Source organism: Camelus ferus, chromosome 3 (genome assembly GCF_009834535.1).
Source record: "Camelus ferus isolate YT-003-E chromosome 3, BCGSAC_Cfer_1.0, whole genome shotgun sequence".
Lineage (NCBI taxonomy): Eukaryota > Metazoa > Chordata > Mammalia > Artiodactyla > Camelidae > Camelus > Camelus ferus.
In genome coordinates this window covers 106,054,032-106,072,481 of record NC_045698.1, presented here as the reverse complement: position 1 = coordinate 106,072,481, position 18,450 = coordinate 106,054,032, and the positions used below count along the sequence as shown (strand labels likewise).

The window sequence follows — 18,450 nt, the reverse complement described above, 5'->3', positions numbered from 1 at the left end:
CAGTATAGAAATTCCTTAAAAAACTAAAAATAGATTTACCGTATGGTCCAGCAATCCCACTCTGGGCATATATCCAGAGAAAACTCCAATTCAGAAAGGTACATGCACTCCCAATGTTCATAGCAGCACTACTTACAACAGCCAAGACAAGGAGGCAACCTAAATGTCCATCGACAGATGACTGGATAAAGAAGATGTAGTAAATATACACAATGGAATACTACTCAGCCAGAAAAGAATGAAATACTGCCACTTGCAGCAACATAGATGGACCTAGAGATTATCATATAAAGTGAAGTAAGTCAGACCAAAAAAGACAAATAACATATGATGTCACTTATATGTGGAATCTAAAAAAAAGGGACACAGATGAACTTATTTACAAAACAGAAACAGACTCACAGACACAGAAAACCACTATGGTTACCAAAGGGGAAACGCTGGGGGAAGGATAAATTAGGATGAGCAGATACAAACCACTATATACAGAATAGGTAAACAGGAAGGTCCTACTGTAGAGCACAGGGAACTAGAGTCAAATCTTGTAATAATCTATAATGAAAAAGAATATATGTGTGTATATGTAAATGCATAACTAAATCAGAAGCTAACACATCGTAAATCAATTGTACTTCAATTTTTAAAAATTAAAAGTAACAGGGCCTGAGCTTGGTTCCCATCTTCTACCCCAGTCATGACCTTCCCAGGCTCTCCCATCTTAGGAAATGGCCCCACTGCCCACTCATTGCTCAAGCCTGGAACCTGGAATCATCCTCACCCCTGCAACCAATCCATCTGAAAAGCCTATCGATTCTACTTCCAAAGTATCTCTCAAATCTGGCTGTTGTCCTCCACCTTCACAGCTGCCACCATGCTCCAAGCCACCATCATCTCTCACCTGTACAACAATCTTCACCTGATTCTCCAAAAAAGATCAGAGTGGACTTTTAAATACACAAATCACAGCATGGTGCACCCTGCTTAAAGCTCTTCAGCCTTCTCTCAGTATGTAGACTGTAAAACACACTCCTTGCCAGGGCACCCCAGGCCCCTGGCCTCCTGCGTGATCTCACCCCTTTCCCTTCTTGCCCGTCCCCACCTCCGTGCAGTCCCTCAGCTCTTCTCCCCCTTGGCAGCTTTTCCACTAGCTGTCCCCTCTGCCCCAGTGCCATGCCTCCTGCCCTCCTCATGGCTGCACCTCCTCACCCTCTGGTCTCTTCCTCACAGTCCTGTCCCTGTTCCCTCTGAGAGCAAGCCCACTCTGCGATCTTCTCCAACCTGCCTGTTTCCTTCTCAGCACCGATAACAATCTGTAACGATACAGTCGTTGGCCAGTTTATGGGTACAATGTCTGGCTGTCTCCCCAACTGGACTGTGCCTTCACGTCTACGCTACTACTGCTTTATTGCTCACCAGTGCCTAGGACAGTGCCAGGCACACAGTGGGCGCTCAACAAACGTGCTAAACGGATAAACGCCCGGGACCTGTATCCTGGTACCACCAACCCATTGGGTGCTATTCTTCCCTCCGGGGTGACTCAGAGCAGGTCAGTCCTTCACAAGCAGATGCTGCCATGTGGCAAAGTGCTCAGGGGCCCGAATCTGCTCTAGAAGGCTTGGTGGCGATCTCTGTCCACTTACTCCACTCTGAATCAGCAGAATGACCTTGGGGATGTCCCTAACCTTCTCCCGCCCCAGTTTCCCAGTCTGGAAAATGAGGATAGTAATCTGAGCTCCTGGGGGTGTGATGAGATAGTAAGGGAGAATGTACACCAAGGCCACTTCTCAACCACGTCCAAGGTCGATGGCCTGACTGAAGTGCAGATTTACACACACACACCTTCACACTTACACTCCTCAACCCACTTCTGGGCTCAGAAACTACAGAGCCTCTTACTAACTCTGCGGCCCTCAGCACCCCAGTGTACCAGCCCCAGCCAAGGCCTGGCCTTTCCTGCGGAGCGTGGAGATCAGACGCCATCTAGCGGACACTCGGGTGAGATCCGGCATTCCAGCCCTCCTTTCCTCTCAGGGTGGGTGAGGCAGCTCCCTGGGGCCCTGCCCTGACCGTCCTCACTCGGACTGTCCCCACTCCGCACAGCTGGGCCTGGGAGCAAACAGAAGGGCTGCCCATCAAGGCCCTCAGCCTCTCCCCAAAGGCATAAAGTCCTAACCCTGAGCCCCCAGGGGCCCACCCCCAGTCTTTGAGCTGCCCTCCCTCCCTTCCCTCCCCTCCAGTCACACAGAAGATCCCCACAAGAGATCCTGAGTAATCTAAGTTTTCCTTTGGCTCAAGACCTTCCCACAAGCTGTTATCTCTGCCTGAGAATCCTCCCCACCCTCTTCCCCCGACCTGACTGACCCCTACTCCCACTCTGCATCTCTAACTAAATGGCACCTGCCCAGAGGACCCTGACCAAGCTAGAGCTGCCCTCCGTTGCCCCACAGGCTCCTTAACCCCCTGTTGCTAAGCCCGCTTCACACACTCCATATTTCTGGCTCCTACTCCCCATTAGACAAAAGCATTGACAGCAGTCCCTGTAATGCATGCTAAGTGCTGAGAGGGTCCAGGGGCCATACGCTCAGACTGCAGGTGATTCTGTAACAAATCAGAAGCAGGTAGGTCCCAGCCTGTGGAGGATGAAACTGAGGGTTTCCAGAAAGGATGCAGGGTGAGACTTTTGGCTGGGCCCCATCGCCAAGCCCCAGCACCCACTAGGCTGCAGTTTCCTGGTTGTGTTTCTCTGGTGAACTGACTCACCCTCTCTGGACCACAACTTCTTCTCCCCACCCTCCCCTTGTTCTCTTTTGTAAAACTTCCCTCCAAAGGGAGGAGGGCATAAAGCCCATGGGAAAATTGAAGTATGAATTGTTGCTAAGAATGGGAAGTACAGGGCCTTCCAGGCTGGGCTTGAGGGTCCAGGAGAAGGGTTGGGGTTCTCAAGGTCAATTCCCTGTTTTTCTTTCATCCATTCAACAGATATTTAGAAAATGCCTGGATTCGAGATTAAAAGTATTGGGACTCTGGAGTCACTGTCTGGGCTCAGATCGTGGCACCATCCCTGATGGCTGTTGACTACTTGTTTCCTTAGTTGTAAAATATAGGGGATAAAAATTTCTGCCTCCTAGGGTTACGGGGAGGATTCAGTGAGATGATATATGTAACTCGCTTGGGACAGGGTCTGGCATGTCGGGTAAGCATTCAGAGTAAGGGCTGTGTTGCTACCATTATTCACAGAGCAACGACAGTGTTGTCACTGATGTCACGCTGCCTCTCCCCTGCCACCCCACACCCAGGGCCTCCCTTCTCCAGCACTCTGGTCTCTGTGGGTCCTGGCAGCCCCTCCTCAGTCCTCTGTCAGACTCCTGCTCAACACCTCAAGGACTTCCGCTGCTGCCCTCGGGAATTCCAGAACACCTGGAGCGGAATCTCCTCTATCCCAGTCTTTTCTCTCAATGCGCCCCTCTTGTCTGGGGAAACCTGCTCTCGCCTGAGGAGACTGCATTCCCCTGCAGGCATCCCAGGGTCTTCTCCTTCCTCTTCCACAGCCCCTGGACATGAGAATAAAAGAGGGAGGGAGAGGGAGAAATCCCAGGCATGTTGTCCTCCCTGCTCATTTGTCTCAGGCCAATTTCATTCCCTCCCTGCTAAAGGATGCTCATTTTGAATTTTGTCTCCACACTGCAGCACCCATGACCCCACCTTGGTGCAGACTTCTACCAGCCCCCAGGTCACACCCTCTCATCTTTGAGGGCTTGACCCTGGACTCAATGTCACTCTCAATTGCAGTTCTTGGTTATTTCAATATTCACATAGACAATGCCGCCGTCACCCTGGCCTCTGGTCCCCTGACCTGTTCGTAATGATCTTGTCCCCCAGGTCATCTCAGCTAGTCACTCCCATGGTCTGAAACGCCTCCCCACACCACTCTTAGTCTAACACCCCCAAATCCCTGACCACCAGCTCAAAGTATCAGCATACACCTTGACTTCAACCATGCCTTGCTCCACTGGGACCTCGAACCCGTTGCTTCGCCACCTTTATGCTGACCGTCACCCGCTTGATGCTTTCACTACCCCGCTTATCCCAGCTTCACTGCCATGCTCAGTGGTCATAATCATTCCTATGCTTTCACCCTCAAATCCCCTGCACCCCTCTCAAGTTGTCTTCTCTGGGCAAAACCATAACCCTGGTTAAATCCAACGCTCCACCTACTCCATTCCTGCATCCATGCATCTGAACATGGCTGGAGAAAACCTCGAGGGGATGATGCCCAGGAATCACCCTCTATTCCCCTAGACTTTAGTGACTATTTCAAACCTTTTCCTGCCTCCAATCCTCAATATCCCTTCACCCCAGCCACACAGCTGCTTGCTTCTACCTCCCTGCTGAGAACATTCTCAAGCTCCCACTCCCACGGGCGCTTACCCTCCAATGTCTTCCTTCTCGCCTTCTGCACCAATGTACGAACCACACTCCTCCCTAAAGCTGGTCCCTCCATCTGTGTACTTGAGGTGGTCACCTCTTTCTACTCAAGGTCACGGCTCCATTATCAAGTTTTCCCTCTCTACTAGACCACTCCCATTGGTGTACAAATATCTGTTCTGATGCAAGCTTAAAACAGAAGAAAGAAAAGAACTACTTGATCCTATGTCCTTATTCTTTGCCCTTTTGCACACTTTCACAGCAAAACTCAAACGAGGTCTATAGCTCTCTTTCTTTCTTCCTTAAATCTATCCCATTCAAGCCTTTGCACATCCCATCCACTCCCATCACACACACACAATGGAACTGCCCTTGTCAAGGTCCCCAGCTGCCTCCAAGTTGCTCCATCAGTGATCATTCTCAGCCCTCACCTTACGCAACCTCTCAGCGCGTGGACACAGCTGCCTGCTCCCTTCTCCTTGATTCCCTTTCCTCCCTGGCTTCCTGGATGCCCTCTCTCTTGGTTTTCCTCCTGTCTTACTGTTCCCTGCTTCTTTTTCCTCGGCTCTCTCCTGCCCTTATCCCCATGCTTTGAAGCTCAGTCCTCGGATCTCTGCTCCAGCGACACTCAGCCCCTCAGTGGTCACAAGCAGCCTCGTTATTTTAAATACCATCTAGGTGCTGAAGACTCCCAAATTGACGCCTCCAGCCCAGATCCTCTCCTCAATTCCAGACTCACCTATCTCCCCCAAGATGTCACATCTCCACTTAGATATAGAAGAAACATCTCAAACTCAGGCCTGAGACTAACACTTAATTTTCCCCCAAAATCTGTTGCACCATTAGCCTCCCCATCCCCCCGCAGACGGCAGCTCTGTCCTTCCAGGTGCTCCAGCCTGAAATGCTAGGATCATCTTTGGCAGCCCTTTCTCTCATGTCTCATGTCTAATCTTCCAGGAAATCCTGTTGGATCTACTTTCAAAATGTGACCAAATTTTGAACACTTCTTTCTATCCCCATCTAATGCCACCTTGGTCTCAGCTACCAATATCTTTTGCCTCTTAACGGTGACCCATGTTTCCACCTTCACCTCTCACACCCACCCCCACTGAGAGACTATTCTCCACAGACCATCTACAGTGATCTTATTAAACCGTAAGTCAGAGTCTTTCACTCCTCTGCCCAAAATCCTCCAGTGGCTCCACTTGGAGTAAAAGCCGAAGTCCTGACACTGACCTAAAAGCCTATATAATCTGCCCCCAGCACCCATGAGTTCTCATCATTACATCTTGTCGCCCACCAGTCTCCCCTCACTCATTCCACTCCAGCCACACTGGCCTCCTTGCCCTTCCTAGAATATGGCCATGGTGCTTCCACCTTTGGGCCTTCGCACATGCTGTTCCCACTGCCAGTAATAATCTTCCCTTAGATATTGGCATGGCTTGCTCAATCTCCTCCTTCACACCTGCTCAAATCTCTCCTCAACAAGGCTCTCTTATCCTCTCTAATTCTGCACCTGCCCCACCCCTTCCTTCAGACCCTTGATATCCTTTATCTTGCTGGACTTGTTTATCTTTCATAGTACTGATCACCTTCTAACATAATAGAAAATTTTCTTAGGTATTGTTCCTGCCCTTCTTGCCAGAAGGTAAACTCCAAGATACTAGGGGTCTTTATCTGGTTCGGTCATTGATGTATCCCAAGTATCTAGAAAAGTGCCAGATACATACTAGACGATCAGTAAGTACTTACTGAATGATTGAATCAACTGTGAGAGGTGATGGTAGACATATTCCCTGTGTTCACAGTATTGACAATGCGTGGGGTGGGGTGGGATGGGAAAAACAGACGAGGCAGCAGGGAGTTAAGAGCAGAAAGCAACTCCCACCATTTCTCCAGCCTGATCTCCCTTCTCTCTTCCCTCACACACAACACCCCAGCTGTATTGGCCATGTGTTTTTAATTCCTTGAACTCTCCAAGTACCTTCCCACGCCAGGACCTTTGCATGTACGTACTCCCTGCCCAGACCACTATACCTGCCTTGGTATAGCTAATTCCTACTCTGTTTTCAAGTCTTAGCTTAAATGACATCATTATTGTAAGAGCTTGGCACTAAGTGCCCAATACAGATATGTTTCAATATACGATTCTTTAAAATATTGTTATTATCCCATTTAACAGATAGAAAACTAAAGCCCACAGAGCTTACAATTTTTGCCCAAGGACCCACAACTAATAACTCTTTGTCGAAATAATAAACATGTTGATTTAAAAAAAAATCACAGTGGAATTTGAAAGCAGTGACTTGTATGGTTTTGGGGATGAAGACTAGATGGTTTCTGGGACTTCCCTATGGAAAATGTCTCCTGAGGTGATTGTCTGGACTGCCTTCAGGCATAAGATCAAGCAGTGCTCCCTTCACCAAGCACTCCCTCACTGAGGCTTAGAGGTCTGTTTAATACAGCTCTTATCCAAAGCAGGAAAAAAAAAATCCATAAAGAGTCGTCTGACCTTACTAATTATGGGAAAAATACAATACAGCAAGGAAATATATTTATTTACTCAGTTCAGCAGAAGTAGAAATTACCACCTTCCTGGGAGGCAGTTTAGCAACAAATATCAAAACTTAAAATACATATTCCTTTTGATATCTGGCAATTAACCCTGGAGGAAAGAACAGTATAAGTGTGTATTTGATAGGTCCGACTGCCGCCGCCACCTTCCAAGGAATCTGCCCTCTCCTGCCATTGCACTGGCTTGGTCGTCCAGAGACAAAGCCCCATTGCCGCCACTGCCACTGATCTGGTCCCCGACTGCCCCCCACCGGCTGGGCACCTCCTGTCCTGCGGCCGCCCGTCACCCTAGGCCGCGCCTCTAGGTATTTGAGCACCAACTACATGCTAGGCACTGGAATTCAGACAGAGAACCCTTGCCCTGCTAGAGCAGGCAAAAATGACCCAGCTGTGGAAACAGGGGCCCAGAGACGCTTAAAGCTTGCTCGGGGTCACACAGCCTGGACACTACAGAGCTGACACTCGAACCCAGAGAAGAGCAGCCAAAAGCGGAGCTGGGCAGAGGGCGGGGAGGTGAGCAGCGGCCTGAGAGGTCCCCGGCCCCCGCAGGCCCCAGAGCGGCGTCCTTCAGCCAGGAAGCTGAAGGAGCGCAGCCCGGCCTTCCACGCCGCCCGCCCGCGACGGCCCAGCCGACCACGCGGGCCTCCCGGGCAAGACGCGCGGCGGGCTCGCGGCCTACCGTCGCTGCTGGTCCGTGCTGCGGTGACATGCTCTCCTGCCTGGAGGACGCGGCCGGCCGCTAGCCCGTGGGCGTCACCATCCTGGAGGGCTGCGCCGTGCACACGGTGGGGGCGGCCGAGGAGTTCGCCTTCGCCGTGCGGTTCGCCGGGGCCCGGGCCCGCACCTACGTGCCGGCAGCCGAGAGCCAGGCAGCCATGGAGGGCTGGGCTGAAGGCGCTGTCGCGGGCCAGCTTCGACGGCCTGGACTGCGGCCCGCGGTGCGCGACCTGGAGCAGCAGCTGGCGGCTGTGCGCGCGGCGCTCGGCCCCGCCACGCCGCCCCCGCGGGCGCCACCCCCCGGCCCTGGCCTGGGCCGCGGCCGCCCCGCCGCCGTGCCTCTGCACCCAACGGGCTTCAGAACTTCGCCCAGCGGCACGAGTGGTACGGACAGGAGGTCAGGGCGCTGTGGAGCCAGTCGCTCAGGAGGCAGGCCCCTCCTGAGGGAAATCGGTCAAGGCCAGACCTGAAGTCACCAGGGGTCCTGGATCTCGCGTCACCTCAGCCCCAGACCCTGCTGACAAGCGCACCCCTGGAACATTAGGGGACCTGGTCGTGAGGGAAATCTTGCTTAGGGTCAGCCTTGAGGCCCCTGCTGGGCCTGCTTTCAGGGACTCAAGCTCTTTTAGGACCTCTGTAACTCGGAGAAACCCCAGGCTTGAGGGGGCCATCGTGCCTGATTCTCAAGAGAATCCAGGCTCTGGATGAGCCTTAAGCAGCCAGAGGGCTGGTTTCCAGGGAAGCGTAGCCACAAACCCAGCCCTGGGCATGCCTTAGTCGCTTGGTCCCTATCGACCAGCATAAGCCTGTTACTGGCAATAGACCTCAACTGGGGCGACTCAAGACTGGTCCTCATGTGGACAGAGGAGTCTGGGCTCCGCCACAACACAGCTGGGCTTGATCTCGTTATGCTTGGCCCTCCAGGGGACCTGTCTTGCTTGGGCCCCTGCCTGCCTCCAGAGGCTGCAGGTGCAGGAGGTGGCCCAGGCGTGGGTCTTCATGCGTGACCAGTACGGTGAGATTGCCTGGTCCCCAGGGCTTCTGGAGTGGGGCTGACGCAGGACTTTACCCTGGGGCCTCAGCCAGGCCTTGAGGTGTGCTCCTGGGACAGTGGTGGCCCTCTGGCCTTGGGCCACTTCTGTGTTCTCTTGGCAGCTCTCACGCTCTCCCAACACTCCTTAACCACACATCCTTCTGTCTTCTCCTGGAGCCAACTTTTCGACCCCTAGCCTGGGGCAGGGCCTCTCAGGAGCTCACTTGACCTTGTCCAGTCCTGGGCTGGGCAGCTGTGGCCTGAGCTGACTTTCCAGCAGGTTCCCCCAGGGAGGAGAGGCCATAAGCTGACTCACAGCCCAGAAAGGGCCCAGGTGCCAATCTGATAAGGGCAAAAAAAGCAGCTGCGAAGCCATGTTTGGTTTCCAGAACCCTCTTTCTTCCTATCACAGCCCTTCTCTGAGCTCACAAACTCAGTCCTCCTCTTACCCACAATGTTCCCACAGGGAGACCAGGTCTCACTTTGCTTCTAGACAACTGCTACTTCACTGTTTTCACTCATCGCAGTGGCCATTCTTCATCCAGGGAGAATCTCAGGGGGCTGGGGCACTCCTGGCCCTCAAGTTGGTCATGTTTACAGTCCTCAGCGCCCCTAAATGGGGACCCCCTGAGGACACCTCCACCCCAATCTTTATTTCCCCAGAGGTTTCCTCTTGGTAACAGACTGGGCCCTTGGCCCCTTCCTGCTGTCTTTGGAGACCCCCAGACTTGGGAAAAAATGGGGGGCTGTCTGTGTGTCTGCAATCATCAGCTCACTACTGGCTCAGTTGACTGGGGCTTCAGTTTTAATTTAATTTTAATACTTAGGGTTTTTTTTTCCCTAGCAGTAAGTCTTGGTGTTTTCACTGCTTTTGTTTCTTGTTGGCTAGTGGGAATGGATAGGGTGCCCTGGTTCCAGGCTTGGCCAGTGGGGGAGGGGGATAGTTGGCACTACCCACAATGAGAGGACATAGAGCCTTGGATGGAGACAAAGTCACTTCAAGAATCTCACCTGGCTCTTTGCCTTCTCCCTGGCAAGCCCTGCTCTCCTGCAGGTGCCTCTGGGGGTCTTGGTACACTTCCCATCCCTCTCTTCACCAAGTCCTGAGTGGTGGGGGGTGAGAATGGCAGCTCTTGTCCATAGGCTCTGGGTCTCAGGGGTGTTAGGGTTAGTGCCCAGTGCCATATCCTGGCCAGACCCAGCTGGTGGTGTGAAGTGTTGGCCCCAGTTCTGATGTAGGTTTAAAAGCCCTAAAGGTACAATTCTACCCCACTTCCCCAGCCAAAGCACAACATGGGGTCAGGCTGCCTCTGGAGTTGGGCAGGGGAGAGAGAATAGGCAGCCTGGGAGAGGGATATAAACGCTAAAATAAAAAGTTTATCAAGGAAAAAAAAAGTATGCTCTTGATAATTTGAAAAGTGTCCTCTTTATATTTGAAAATTCCAGAAATACCCTACATGTTCAACAACAGAGAACTGGTTAAATAAACAATGATACCAATATACAGAGAAATATCATGTAGTAACAAAAAAATAGTGCAATATAGGCATTCCAAGTTGCTTGCAAGGAAGAGGATTGCGTTGCTGGGGACAGAGGTGAGAGGAGTAGGGTGTTTTGTTTTTACCTACTTTTTGATAACTAATTTTTTATTTGTGTGAATGCTTTAATATTCAAAATAATAAATGAAATTTTAGATATCTGTTTTAAAATGTTGTAGAGTTCTATTAGTTGTTACGGGAGGATGTCCACAACATTGAGTGGAAAAATAAAGTTACCAAATAGCATATAGAATACAATTTCATTTACATAAGATTGAATATTATATACTAAAAATATAGGTACAGATATAAGTATAGAAAGTCATTTCTGGAATAATGCTCCAATTTGATAATAGTGGTATCTACAGAAGAAAGAATTTAGAGATGATTTTTACTTTTTGCTTACATACCCTTCCGTATTGTGAGGATTGTTCATAATAAGCTTGGATTTTTTTAAACCATCAAGGAAAAATATTGTAAGGTTATTTTCTTTTAAAAATTAAAAAAAAAAAGTAAGTGGCTCTTCTAAATGTATATGATGTTTGGAAAGAACATACACCAAGGAATTAATAGTGGTGAGTAAGACTGTCATTTCTTTTTTATTTTTTGTTCTCCTTTCTGCCTGTTTCTCTTTTATGGGTTTTCTGTAATTACTTTTTGTAAAGGGGAAAGGGAGCACTACATTTAAAAAAAATCCTGCCTAAATCGAGCTGCAGTTGTTCAGTGGCATCAATCACAGTGCACAAAGGGTTATAGGCTATTTTGCATAATTGCTCATTTTATTAAAAAATTATATATATATGTAACTATATAGTTCATTATGTGGGCTTTATATGTATAGGTGTATATGTATATATGCACACACACACACACACACACATATACACAATACATAGTCTATTTCTTGGCTCTATCTATACAGTCTTCCAGTCCGTCAAGGTCCTTAAATATTGTTATTAGAGGGATATACGGAATTAGCTATTAAACATAGGCTTTGAAGTCAGAATTGCAAATTGTGCACAGATGTGCAATCTCAGTAAAATCCCTTTCTTTAAAAAGTCAAAACAGCATCTATATGATAATTTGGTGAGGGTTAAATGAGGCAATGCATATAAATCGCTTAGTCCAGGCTAGCATATAATGGTAAGTATTAAATAACTTATTCTTATTTTGCCGAATACACAATAGGTGAAAGTCTACAGCACCGCAGTTTTGTTGTTGTTGTTCACCTCCGCGCCACGAGATGCGCTGTCGCTTCCAGGCTGAGCAGGCCCTGGGTCAGGGGGGCGGAAGTTCTTCTAGCCGCGGCCGCCGCCATCTTAGAACACAGGCTTGCCACTGGCTGTGGCTCCTTAGTGCCTTCTTAGAGGCAGACCCGCTGGCCGCAACACCAAGCCCCTTAGGCGCTCCTTTAAGTAAATCGTCTTCTCCAGGGTATCTAATCTCCTTCCAAACACTAAAGGCGGTGTCTTCCGGGAGCCGGCCTCACCCCGTGACCTCACACGTACACTTCCGGGGGCAGGACGTGACCCGTGACCCGCCCTCTTCCACTCTCTCTTTCCGGTGGTGGAGTCTGGAGAAGACCATCAGGTAGGAGGTCTGGGCGAGGACAATCGAGTGGCATCCTGCGGCACGGGGGCTTAGCGGGGCAGTGGTCGCGGAGCTGGGGTCTTTCTGCGGAAGCCAAGTCAGGTACCAGGCGAGAGGAGCACGGCCGGCCGACCGAGACTCTAGTTCGCGCCCTGTCTGGGGAGCCGGCGGTCTTGCTTCAGGGAGGCATATAAAGTTGGGGTGAGTTCGGGTCTAACCTCAAAGGCATAGGCCTCGCTACGACCACAGCCGAATTTAAGCGGCAGCACAGCGTGGTTGGGAAAGAGCGGGGGTCTTAGTCTGATGTGGGCTCCCACCTCTACTCCGCCAGCTCCTTCCGGTGCGGTTGCAGGCTGGGCTCCTGATTTCTATAGTTTGTTCTCGAGTCTGGGAAATAGGAATAACTGTCGCATGGGTCCCACAGGGATGTAATGTGGATTCAGAAAGGAAATGCAACGAAAACTGCCGTTTGTTGGATGCTTCTTAAATCTGAGTGCTAAGTCAGGCACGTTGCAAATTCTGGGCGCTCAAGGAAGGCCTCTGGAAGCCAGAAATTAGGGTAGGGGCTGCACGTCAGTGTTGAGTACCTGCTGTGAGCCTATTCCCCCTGAAGGCAGCGATGGGGGGCACTCAGAAGTCTTGCCAGGGTGGGTTGGGAGGTGCTGAGGAGGCTTAACTTCCACTAAGAGACACCTAGGAATCCTGGTTGCTGAAGTGTACATGGCTTTGGGAGGCTTGGGGCAGGAGAGCGAATGCTCAGGTGTGTCCCGCGCACCTTTCCCAGAGTAAGTTCTCCTAGAGAAGAAAAGCTTGGGGTTTTCTTGTAATACTTGGAAAAAGGGGTTCTTGTCCTTAACATTGGGATTCTTTTTCCTTTCCTTAAGAAATGGCACCTCGCAAGGGGAAAGAAAAGAAGGAAGAACAGGTCATCAGCCTCGGCCCTCAGGTGGCTGAAGGAGAAAATGTATTTGGTGTGTGCCACATCTTTGCATCCTTCAATGACACTTTTGTCCATGTTACCGATCTTTCTGGCAAGTGAGTACCTGGGTGGGCAGAAACCAACTAGCAAAAGCTCGGGTTAGAAACGATCCTGAAACTGAGTGTCAATTTAAGGGGATCTCTTGAAAGAATTTAAAAGAATATTCAGTTGAGGAAATGTGCTTGGTGGTTTAGTCCACAGATGCTGTTAAGTTTCTAGACACTGAAGTTACAAGAGGAAAGGAAATACATTTGGTGCCCAAGTTTTGGTTTCCTCATATGTAAAATGAGGATTAGTAGTGCCTGTTCCCTGGAGTAATGGGAAGAATTAAATGAAGGGTTGGTACAGAGTTTAATTCTTTGAACTCCCGTCAGGGCAGAGCTCATGGTAGTCTTGTCAGACCAAGATGCATGTTCAAATTGTCCTTCATCCTCTACCATACCTGAGCTGTGGTGCTCCTTACCCATTAGGATGTGGTACATACTCTGAATCCTCATTGGGTAAGAAAGGACCCTGTGCTTTTGTCCTCAGGGAAACCATCTGCCGTGTAACTGGTGGGATGAAGGTGAAGGCTGACCGAGATGAGTCCTCTCCATATGCTGCCATGTTGGCCGCCCAGGATGTAGCCCAGAGGTGCAAAGAGCTGGGCATCACTGCCCTCCACATCAAACTCCGGGCCACAGGAGGCAATAGGTAAGGCTGGGACTGGGTGGTGAGATCACTGGGCTTGGGCACCAGAGTACCTGAATTTGAGGCTTGGCAGATATCTCAGTAAAGTGGGTTACATGAATTTTTTTGGTTTCTCAGTGCATATAAATGTTATGTTTTACACTGTACTGTAGCCTTTTGAGTGTGCAATAGCTTTATGTCTTAAAAAAGGAAAGCTATATGTACATACCTTAGTTTAGAAATACTTCATTGCTTTAAAAAGTTCTGTCATCTGACAATGGAGTGTTGCCAGAAACCTTAATTTTGTTACAGAAAATACAGTTTGTGAAGCTCAATAAAATGACGTCTGCCTGTAATTGGTTCCTGCACCCTTCCTTGCTCCCTCCCCCGCCTCAACTTACCGTGTTACTTGAGCACTCACTAGGCACTGTGCTCCAGGTACTAGAAGAGAGTGATGGGTGAAGGAAGATATAGTTTCCATCCTCCTGTGTGGCTCTTAGGCTGGTGGAGAGTCAGACTAAACAATATAGAACAGGGGAGCGTGTGGTTTCTGTTTGTGGCAAGTGTTGGGAAGCAAAAGTGAGGTGACAGACAGGTTGGTGATAAAGTTTAAACTGAGGCCTCAATGTTGTGTCAGGAGTTGGTCCTGAGAAGAAAGGACAAGGGAGAGTATTCCAGGCAGAGACAACTGGAAGGAAAAGGTCTTGGGGTGGGAATGAGCTTGGCACATTTGTGGGAAAGAATGGCTTGAAGTGTGGTCAGAGAGAGATGCGGGTGAGGGCTTGCTGGGTCTTGAAGAACCTGGTAAGGATTTGGTCTTTGGTGGGTGGTGAAGGGCATAAAAACTTTTTAATAGTAATGACCTGATGAGATTAGGGTTTAAGATGACTGCTGTGTTGGAAACAGACCACATAGGAAGTTGTTAAAGTGGTCCAGTGGAGAGATGATAGCGTCTTGGTCTTGGGAGGATGAAAATGGGCAGTTCATCAAAGAATCACAGCAGGTGACTAGAAGAGGCAAACAGGCTGTCAGCAACAGGGTACAGGCTCTGACCCATGAGGGAAAACTGTAAGTGACGCACTAAGCCTGGAATATTTACTGCCTGGCCCTTTGCAGAAAATTTGCAGACCTCTGAACTAGAGGGTTGTGGAATCTTAGAATACCCAAAGACTTGGCCAAAGGATTTTAATAATTTAGATAATTTGTTTCCTAGGACCAAGACCCCTGGACCAGGGGCGCAGTCAGCCCTTAGAGCCCTCGCCCGCTCAGGAATGAAGATTGGGCGTATTGGTGAGTTCCCCTCTTTGGCTCATGCTTGGATTTGTTTTGAAGCACTCACTGGTCAGACCAGAAAGCATGTGGTCTCCGCAGAGGTTACAAGGCCTGGTCTGGTGACTGTTGGCAGTTAGGTTTGTTAGTGGGGGCTGCAAGAGGTGCTGTGTGACAAACTTCCTGAACACCCCTGTCACCTTGATGTGAATGTCTTCCTGCATTGGGACAACACCTTCTCATTTCTGAACCTCTGCCCAGTGGTTGCTGGTGGAACTAACAGGAGATGAGTTGTCCTTTTCTGGTGTTCTCAAGGGGGGATACTGTTGGCATTTTGTGGGGGCTGTCTCCTGTGTGGTCCTTGACTACTAAGTATCAGTAGGGAGGCCAGTCACTGTGACAGACAAAAATCTGTGGAGGGGGCAGCAGCCCCCGTGGTTGAGAATCACAGCAATTCCCTATGTTTGTGTAGCATCTGAACCCTCTTGTCTGAGATCTGGCTGCTTACAGCCCTTGCTTTTGTTTTGGTGACATTGTATGCTGATTCCTCAGTCCAGTGCTCCAGTCCTCTCAACAGTTTTTCATTTCAGAACATTTTTAACCTTTACCTATTAAAAAGGAGAGATTCTTCAGTTACGCTGGGAGAATTTTTTTCCACCAAAATTAGTGGCCTAGATGTCAGAAACCTGGATTTGTCACCTGCCTCTGACATCCTATTCAAGTTGCCTACCCGCTCAGCCTCAGTTTCCCCTTCAGGAAAGTGAGTTCAAACCATATCAGAAATTTTGAGGAAGCAGCAGATGGCGCAGCTCCACATCCATCTGTTATATCCTGAGGATTCCTTGCAAAGCAGCAGGATCCACTGCTGATCTGATAGACCTTGGGAAGCCTGGACCCCTTTTGCATCCAGCTTCAAGCAATGATGTTTTCTCTTCCTCCCCACAGAGGACGTCACCCCCATTCCCTCCGACAGCACCCGCAGGAAGGGGGGTCGCCGCGGTCGCCGTCTGTGAACAGGACTTCTCAAATTATGGTTTTCTGTTAATAAATTGCCTTCATGTAAGCTCTTTTGACTCCAGTCTTCTCTCTTTTGTGTAGGGGCCATCCCTTGGGGGCATTTGATTCCTTCCTCCTGTCTACATTTAGCCAGGGTGTGGGACTGACTTGAGGTCATGAGTGCATTGATAAACCAGCAGTCATTTAATAGATTACGTTGCTTCAGAGAATGTATGTAACCTGTCAAAACAGGAACACAAGAGGTACTCCTCATTCAGTGCTGTATGTTCTGTGAACTGGTCTCCTAGGAGGAGCCTAAGGAGGGGTGAGAAACTGATGCTGCAGTTGGATCTTTCCTACACTGCTAGTGGTGGTAGCATTAAGTTACCTCAGTCATCTAAAGCAGACCAAGGCCTTGGAGACCTTGCTTTGAAAGAATAGGTGTTCCAAAAATGGACCAATTCTTAAAGAGCCAGAGTGGAGTGGAAACTGTTGAGCCAAGTGTAGCCTGAGCAGAAGAGCCTTCCAGACATGAGCCATATATAAACACATGTGGGTGTATACTCACCCCCCATACCTTCTGTGCAAAATTGGGAGCGCGCTCTATTGCATCTTGCTTTTTCTCACTTGGCAGATCTTGGAGGTTGTTCCACATGAGTACATAAAGTACATAAAGATTCAGTCACCCCACAAACACACCGAGCCCTATTTTCATCTGTGATGGAAAAGAAAAGTTTTTGCTTTCCGGAAGCTTGCATCCAGCTCCGAGGACCCAGTGGCACCAGATGGTACTGAGTGTTCTGCTAAGAATTAGCTAAGGCCCTGTGGTGGTGACTGCTGTGCTGAGAGGCAAGCATAATGCTTCATGGTCTTCACATAGCATGTTTCAACACCTCATTCCTTTTTATTACTGAATGACATTCCACTTCCTGGATACACAGACCATGTACTTCACAACTCTTCCCACTTGGAAGAGTCCTGAAGAGGTGGGTCTAACCATGGCTCCTGCCAACTACCCTGTGATGATAGACAGGTCCTTTTTTATCAATCTCTTGCTTCATCTTAAAAATGTGATTACCACCTGACGTATAAAATGAATCTGTGCTGATCTAAGTGATTTTAATAAATGAACAAGACACAAATCATCCTTATAAAAGGTTCTAAATAGTGTAAGTAGACTCTCCCCCTTCCAAAAAGTGGAACTTAATTTTCCCTCCCCTTGAGTAAGGGCTAACCTTACTCAGTTTTCCCAAGAATGAAATAGAATGTGAAAAGAATATGGAAGAGGGAAAATGCTAACTTGGCTCTGGAGAGAACTGTCACATGCTACCTTAGCCATAAGGTTCCTGTCGCTTGTGATAGGTCATGTTGACAGTTCTCTGACATAAGGTGAGAAGAACCTCTGATATTTCTGAAAACCCATCCAATTAGAGGATATTCTACAGCATATCAGCATTTGAATTTAGGAGATATGAAAAGCAAGGACCTAAGACCAGAGGAGCTGAAGGAGGGATGTGATAACAGTGCAATGCATCCTGGACCAGAAAGGGCATTAGTGCAAAAACGTAACATCTGAATCTGGAATCCAATAGTAATGTACATGTGTTCCTTAGTTTTGACAAATGTAAGATATTAACATTAGAGGAAATGGGATGGGTGGTATACAGAAATGCCCTCCCTTTGTAACTTTTTGGTAAATCTCAAAGTATTCCAAAATAAACTTATTGGGGTGAAAATGAGGGTGCTTTCCTTCTGTCTATTTTTTAAGGATGTGGTACCTAACTAGAGTTTGGACTCTAACCTTAGGCAAGTTAACCTCAGCCATTTGGTGAAAATTGCTGTAATAATGGCAGCCTCATAGGATATCACAAGAATTAAATAAGATTAAAGTGTTGAGCATAGTTAGTGCCTGGCACTGAAGAAGCTGCTGCTATTATTATGCCTGTTCAGTTCTGCCAAGCAGCATGAATGACAACTGGCTGGAATCCTGGTAGAAAAATCCTGGCGCTTGCTAGAGCATTCTTTTTATTTCCTGTGATGGGACTTTGCAACTTGTCCTGCTGTTTCCTGGTAACCAGGTTTGCAATCAGCCAGGTCTTTGAAAGCAGTTCAAGGTTTTGTTTGCAAGTTGCAAGGAGAGCTAATTTGTGCAGTTTAGGTTGGAGTGTAGCAACCTATTGGCCACTGAGGTGGACAGGGCAGAACTAGATGAACTGTTGCCCGCCTGAGACCGCAGACCATGGAAGCCCAACCTAGGCAGGCGAGCCAAGCTGTAAGTGCATCCTCAACCAGTGCCCTAGAGATGGTCCCTGCCTCTCCTGGCTCCTTTCTCTGACCTGAGTTCCTGAAGCAGCCTCTCTCCTAACAAGTCTCCCTATTTTTCTGGCCCCTGTTTATCCCTAAGCCACACTGCAGCTGTGTGATCTAAAATTAATTGGATTATGTCACTCCCATGCTCATTTACCCCCACCCCTCTAAAGTCTAAAATCTAATCTTGATTCTCCAGTGTTTTATCTGACTCTTCCATAACCTTCACCCTCTCACTGCCCAAGCCAAACCTAGTTCCTTTCACTTTTCCAGTTCTTGGTGACTTCAGTCTTTTGCCCATGCTTCCCCATCCCAGCTTGGCTCCTTCAGTATCTCCTCTCCCCTATTCCCTC

At 48.9% G+C, this 18,450-nt stretch overlaps 1 protein-coding gene across 2 annotated transcripts; it reads left to right on the top strand.

The window, feature by feature from the left end:
• The first annotated feature begins 11,720 nt into the window (after positions 1–11,720).
• Positions 11,721–15,861, top strand: RPS14 (ribosomal protein S14). 2 transcript variants are annotated; one of them, XM_006174633.3, is made up of 5 exons: positions 11,721–11,877; positions 12,762–12,912; positions 13,388–13,549; positions 14,739–14,815; positions 15,740–15,861. In XM_006174633.3, exons 2-5 carry the CDS (start codon positions 12,764–12,766, stop codon positions 15,805–15,807), a joined length of 456 nt encoding a protein of 151 aa, XP_006174695.1. In that variant the 5' UTR covers positions 11,721–11,877; positions 12,762–12,763; the 3' UTR covers positions 15,808–15,861. The 2 variants fall into 2 exon arrangements, with proteins under 2 accessions (XP_006174695.1, XP_032333005.1); XM_032477114.1 differs by lacking the exon at positions 11,721–11,877 and adding an exon at positions 11,931–12,078.
• Positions 15,862–18,450: the final 2,589 nt, after the last annotated feature.